Genomic DNA, 7,275 nt, shown 5'->3' with positions numbered 1-7,275 from the left:
AGTAGCTACAAATAGGTAAAGGAGCAACTTTAAACACATAAGAGTTCTGGGAGTACAAATAGTGAAAAGCGGTAGTTTTCGCTATTTGTAGTGGTAGTACAAATAACCACTTCGTTATTATTATTATTATTATTATTATTATTATTATTATTATTATTATTATTATTATTATTATTATTATTATTATTATTATTATTACTATTATCATTATCATTATTATTACTATTATTCTAGCAGCTTAATAACACTTTGGCTTTTGATTTGTAGGTCCGAGGTTCGAGTCCCACTTTGGGGCAGCGCAAATTAGATTCCTTGGACAACGTTCTTTCCTCACCTAGGTGTGAACGGAGTATATTGCCGAAATATTGCAATAAACCTTATAGGTGTCTTGAATCGTCCAACTGTCTTATGACCCCCTGCAAAGCGTGTTTAGCACATGGTGGATATGAATAGTAGTCTTTCATAAACCCATGGAACCCGAGTTAATCCCGGTCTCTACAGCGATTACTTGCTACCCTTTGGATAAGACGCTAGTCTATAGCAAAGTACGTTCGCCAGATCTAACAGACCATCCATAGCAATTACATGCTACCCTTTGGATAAGACGCTAGTCTATAGCTAAGTACAGTCGCCGGATCTAACAGACCATAGCACTTACTTGCTACCCTTTGGATACGACGCCAGTCTATAGCAAAGAACTTTAGTCAAATCTACCAGACACAGCTACCAAATCACTACTGGCAGGGCAGGGGTTAGGGGGGGGGGGGGTTCAGACAAAATCTTGACTGCACCCGGGATTTACCTCAATTCCTATGCATTTAAAGCGAGCGCTCTACAAACATTGTGGATATAACTTAGCATCAAAGCTCACGTGCTTTAACCCTCTCCATACCAACTATAGGAAAATCGTCACATTCGATACGATACAACCAACATTTTCCTTTTTCAAATTTATTTTGTAGCTACATCATAAAGTTTAAAGAAAATGAACAGTGTGTTGTAGAGCATGTTTTGATAAAGAAATTAGATCTATGTATGGCAAGAACTTTACCGCTATTGTGTTTGAGTGATAAAAAATATATTTTTGGTTTTAGTTGGGTATGAAGTTTTGGGGAAAATCCTGAAAATGGCTGGTAAAGAGGAAGAGTTAAAACAAAACAAACAGATTTTTAAAAAAGTTTTTTTAAAAATTCATTTCATTTATTTCTAATAAAACTTTTATTTCAATTGTGTAAACATATATTGGTGTATAAAAAAAACAAAACACATTAGACATTTTATATCATAGCACGCCAGTCTCATTCAAATACACAAAAAGAAGAAACTACAGAATAAAATTATTAGGGGGGAAAACTATGTGAAAATAAATAGAAAAATTGTCATCGATCAACCAACATAAGGGAAGCAACCCTGGATATTAAACGGAGTAGAGTATTTTTCATTGGTTATCTCCCTTGCTTCGTTAGATTAAATAACGAAAAAAATAATAAAAATTTTATCTTTCCTGCAGGCTTTGGTATTCTTTATTATCATTATCATTATTTTTCATTGCTGCGTATTATCAATAGACACATTTAGTTCAATTCATTGGGTGGGAGAGTGTAGTGGTCGAGTGGTTGAGACATTGCACTGAGGCCTGGGCGGTCGTGAGCCCTGATTCACATGCTTTGTTTGTTGTCGTTTTGTTTTGTTTTTTGTTTGTTTTGTTATTTTGTTTTTAAGGGTTCTACGGCGCTTGCAACACATTTAGGTCATATCAGCGCCAGTAAAAAGGAAGAAAATTGGACAGTAAAGACATCCTTGGTGTACATTTAAAAGGGCTGGAAGAAAAAGTAAGACAAGGGGAATCGGTTCAAATAGGAAATAGATTTAGATTCCAGGAGCACGCTATCAGTGTACTTAGATTGAGATCACCCAAAAAGTCTCAACCAGACACCAGCACATGTCCCCACTAAGAGGAATACACTCAAATGTTTACAAATCATATGTTATCTCCAAAAAATATGACTATACTTTTGTCTGCTTCCCTCCCAGCCAAAGACTCCGGCCAGGGTCATAGAGGGAAAACAGTCGAACACACTACAAAATTATTCCGATACAGTATCAGTCCACGATAAAATGCAATACAAACTAAAACATTTAGATATGAAATGACAGAGTAGAGAACACATAACAAGATGAGCAAAATTATTCTCAAGCGGTGAAAGATATTGGTAATACTTTGACAAGAAACGGCAGATTAGTGAACATTACCTACACAAGACATTCTTACTTCGTAAGGCATCTGATGTAAATGATGAAGATAACCTACACATGACATTCTCACTAAGTAAGGCATCTGTTGTAATTGGTGAATATTACATACACGTGACATTCTCACTAAGTAAGGCATCGGTTGTCATTGATGAACATTACCTACACATGACATTCTCACTATGTAAGGCATATGTTGTAATTGGTGAACATTACCTACACATGACATTCTCACTAAGTAAGACGTCTGTTGTAATTGGTGAACATTACCTACACATGACATTCTCACTAAGTAAGGCATCGGTTGTCATTGATGAACATTACCTATACATGACATTCTCACTATGTAAGGCATCTGTTGTAATTGGTGAACATTACCTATACATGACATTCTCACTAAGTAAGGCATCTGTTGTAATTGGTGAACATTACCTATACATGACATTCTCACTAAGTAAGGCATCTTTTGTAATTGATGAACATTACCGACACATGACATTCTCACTAAGTAAGGCATCTGTTGTAATTGGTGAACATTACCTACACATGACATTCTCACTAAGTAAGGCATCTTTTGTAATTGATGACTGCGATATAACGATTCATCTGATCTGAACGCTTTACCAATAATGAAACACTTGCCCATCGATCAATCAATCAATCAATCAATCAATCTTGAAAACAATCATCCAACCAATTATTCAATATAAAACAGACAAAGGCATGGCAACAATCAATCAATCTTCAACAAAATCATTCATTCATTCATTTATTCATTCATTCAACCATCGACTAATTCAACCAATCAACTGATCTATTATTCTTTCAACACTACAAACACACATATACACAAACACACACACACACACAAGAAATAAAGTACAATTTAGATAAATTGATTGTTGCGATGAATAATTTATATAATTTGATACATATTTGACCTACATTCTATTTTTAGGAACATTCTCGTTTCAACATGAAAACTGCTCATTTTTTTTTCTATTTTAAGAAGAAAACAAATTATCTGAGGTAACATTTTAATCTCATAAAAAGTTTCTAAAATTTTGCATTCCAATACTGGCTTCAAATGGCAATGATAAATATTGATACACCCAGAGTAGTAGTAATAGTAGTAGTAGTAGTAGTAGTAGTAGTAGTAGTAGTAGTAGTAGTAGTAGTAGTAGTAGTAGTAGTAGTAGTAGTAGTAGTAGTAGTATCGTTCGGCTAAAATTCTATGTTCAAGATATCAATCCAGGTTCGGAAGTCATCATCACATTTGTTGATGGTTTCAAATCCCCTTTCCAGTTTTACCACACACAAAAAAAACACCCAGAGTAATGACAGTTTAATCAATTATTCAAATTTTATAATTTTTAAACAATCAAAAGTTTTAAAAAGTCATTCAAAACTGGGCTAGCTTCTTCTCACAGATCCCAACAATCTTTACAAACCCTAAAAATTCAAATATTACGTAGATTGAAGACTGATGATAATAATGACGATAATAATAGAAATGATGACAAAAAGCATTGATGAATGATAATGATATCGGTGACATTATCATATATCGTTAATTCTAGTAAGCTAACCCCTAGGTCATCATCAGACGCCTGTTCCGTAATTGGCTCCACCTGCCTTGCGTGCTTTGTCCACCACATTCTCGTAATTCAGGTCACCGATCTCATCAGCGGCAACCTCGATGGCAAAGCTCTGGAGAGATATAATATAATAATAATAATAATAATAATAATAATAATAATAATAATAATAATAATAATAATAATAATAATAAAATAATAATAATAATAATAATAATAATAATAATAATAATAAAAATAATGATAATATATAATAATAATAATAATAATAATAATAATAATAATAATAATAATAATAATAATAATAATATAATAATAATAATAATAGTAACAATAATAATAATAATAATAATAATAATAATAATAATAATAATAATAATAATAATAATAATAATAATAATAATAATAATAAAAATAATAATAATAGTAATAATAATAATAGTAACAATAATAATAATAATAATAATAATAATAATAATAATAATAATAATAATAATAATAATAATGATGATGATGATGATAATAATAATAATAATAATAATAATAATAATAATAATAATAATAATAATAATAATAATAATAATATATAATAATAATAATAATAATAATAATAATAATAGTAATAATAACAATAAATAATAATAATAATAAGAAGAAGAAGAAGAAGAAGAAGAAGAAGAAGAAGAAGAAGAAGAAGAAGAAGAAGAAGAAGAAGAAGAAGAAGAATTATAATTATAATAATAATAATGAAATAATAATAATAATAATAATAATAATAATAATAATAATAATAAATAATAATAATAATAATAATAATAATAATAATAATAACAATAATATTAAACAACTTTATAATCTTATTGATTTAACACAGATCATTCTTCAAAGTATGTGATGTACAAAATAAATCTGAATAAGAAAAAATGTATATTAAGTCGTAACAAATGTGACGATTTTGTTGTAGGTGGTAAGGAGAGGGTTAATGTTATATTGTTCATCTTAAAATCTTCATGAGTGAAGGTGGACATTAAAGGAAAATTCAGAATCAGGACCCCAAAACACATGCCCTTACAGAGAGAACGTCAACATAGCATTGCGCATGCCTCTCTCTTATCAACTGAGGAAACCTATCGTTTGGTTAATGAGATGTCACTAATTATATTTGAGAAATAAATTTTAAAATGTTATAAAATACATACTTTTATAAAATAAAAATATAACCAATAAACTTATTTTGATGAAAAGGTCACAGTGATGCACCAGTTAAATCGTTTCTCAGCCATGTTTTAGTCTGAGTTACCAAACCGTAAAGTCAGTGATTTCTCGGTGGGTCATCTTAATCATGGGTACATTCCTTACTATTTTTCATTCTTTGCAACACATCATTGTGAACTTTTCATCAAAATAAGTTTATTCGTTATACTTTTATTTTATAAAATTATGTATATGTGACCCTTCGCCTCAAAACGGTATTAAGTCGGGTTGGTCAAGATGTTGAAAATTGAATTTATAGCCAGAAATATCAGACTTGTGTTGAGTTTGTATGTTTTATTTAGGAGAATGGGTACCATATTTTAGGGTGATAATGCCAACAATTTATATTTTTCACCAGCCTAACATTTACTTCGGCTTTTAAGCATCTGGTTCGTTCCGACATAAAACCGTTTTGAGAAGATGAATATTTAGAAAAGTGATTTCTCAAATAAAGTGATATCTCATTAACCAAACGATAGACTTCCTCAGTTGATAAGAGAGACGCATGCGCAATGCTAAGTTGACGTTCTCTCCGTAAGGGCATTATGTCCTCAAAACGAAATCAGTCTTACTTTGACTGTGGTCTTGACGATGGACTTGTCAACTCCGACCTTTGCCCTCTTGAGAGCGCCAACCCCTGTGCCACACCAGGACACGAACACAAACTTTGCTCTCTTGCTCAATTCGTCACCGCTGGTGATTCGCACGTATCCGTACGCTCTCTGGTCATCTGTGAAAAAATATTTGTGTCAGTGCATGACATAATCAGTCGGAAGGTGAAAATTTTGGATTTGCATTTTCTGAAAGAATATTTAATTTAATTTTATTCTTTATTTGAAGTAAATCGGGTGATATTTTATGAAGTTATGGTCAGATGTCATCATGTTTTGTTGACAAAGGGGGGGCCCCGAAACGTCCACAGTATCTGTCTAGTGTAAATATATTTAAAGTTTTTATTCCATTTTATCATTGTTATTTAAACCTTTTAAAAAAGTAAATGTTTTGGGCTAAAAAGAGTTAACATACTTGTCAAAGATTGCATCTTGGATTACAGCATTGTGGATTTATTTTAAAATAAAAGTACTAAATACGTCCCAGTCCATTACATACAAATTACATTATCGTTATTTTTATTCTGTTTTGTTTTGTCTTTTTATATATATATATATATATATATATATATATATATATATATATATATATATATATATATATAATATATATATTTATATATATATATATATATATATATATATATATATATATATTATATATATATATATATATATATATATTGCCTTTTTTTTTTTGCCTTTTTTCGTTGTAGTTTTGGGGCTTTATTTCGGGTTTGTTTGTTTTTTCTGTGACAGTCTTAAGTTCTATCGAAAACTGAGAACTTCAAGCTCAAACGAACATTAAGAAAGATAACTCTTCAGTTGACATTTATCAAACCAAATATTTAATGGTTATGTCCCTTACAATCCATATGATTTAAACTTGTGTAAGTATTTAAAAAAAATTGATTTCCAATGTTACCTGTGAAATGTGACAAGAATTCGTCATAGTCTGTTCCTTTGGATGCGATAACAATGTTATTTCCCTCGTAGGTCATCACCATCCTAAAAAAAATAATAGAAGAAATGGGGAGAAAAGAAGGAAATTAATGGATGTTCTTAGGTGAATGCGTTTCTCACAGATTCACAGATTATGACTCTTAGATATTATGTCCAACACAGTTAAAACTATTAAGAGAACAGCACACTTACATGTAAAAACTGTTTTGTTTCTTCTTTGTTTTTGTTTTTGTTTTTTTATTTGTTTGCTTGTTTGTTTTGTTTGTTTGTTTTATTTTGTTTTTGTTTGTTTTGGGTTTGTTTGTTTTTTTTTTTTTTTTTTTTTTTTTTTTGTTTTTTTTTTGGGTTTTTTTTTTTTGTTTTGTTTTTTTTTTTTTTGTTTTGTTTTTTTGGGGGAGGGGGCTTTATTGATTCTACATGTGAACAAAACTCACAAAATCAACTAATTCATTAAAGCAACACTGATATTATACCAGTCCAGTGTGGGAAGGTCTTTATAGTTATTCTTTGTCCATTAATCAAGGGAGTGAATTTGGTAGATAATGCATTCATTCAATAGATAGATAGAATGCGCTTGGCCAAGGAGTTCACAACAT

General features: G+C 30.4%; 1 protein-coding gene across 2 annotated transcripts in view; it reads right to left on the bottom strand.

The window, feature by feature from the left end:
- Positions 1–1,199: 1,199 nt before the first annotated feature.
- Positions 1,200–7,275, bottom strand: part of LOC144977432 (coactosin-like protein) — an 82,141-nt gene continuing 76,065 nt past the window's right edge. For both annotated transcript variants that reach the window (XM_078922644.1, XM_078922645.1), the window contains exons 3-5: positions 6,642–6,724; positions 5,678–5,835; positions 1,200–3,963 (exon numbers count right to left, since the gene is read on the bottom strand). In XM_078922644.1, coding sequence (XP_078778770.1) covers positions 3,856–3,963; positions 5,678–5,835; positions 6,642–6,724 — 349 coding nt within the window. In that variant the 3' untranslated portion in view covers positions 1,200–3,855. The remainder of the gene's footprint in view (positions 3,964–5,677; positions 5,836–6,641; positions 6,725–7,275) is intronic.

The sequence above is a fragment of the Berghia stephanieae genome, chromosome 7 (genome assembly GCF_034508935.2).
Source record: "Berghia stephanieae isolate SIO BIC M18660-M18661 chromosome 7, UCSD_Bste_1.3, whole genome shotgun sequence".
NCBI lineage: Eukaryota > Metazoa > Mollusca > Gastropoda > Nudibranchia > Aeolidiidae > Berghia > Berghia stephanieae.
Note: the sequence above shows the minus strand (reverse complement) of the source record. Positions and strands in the feature narration are given on the sequence as shown.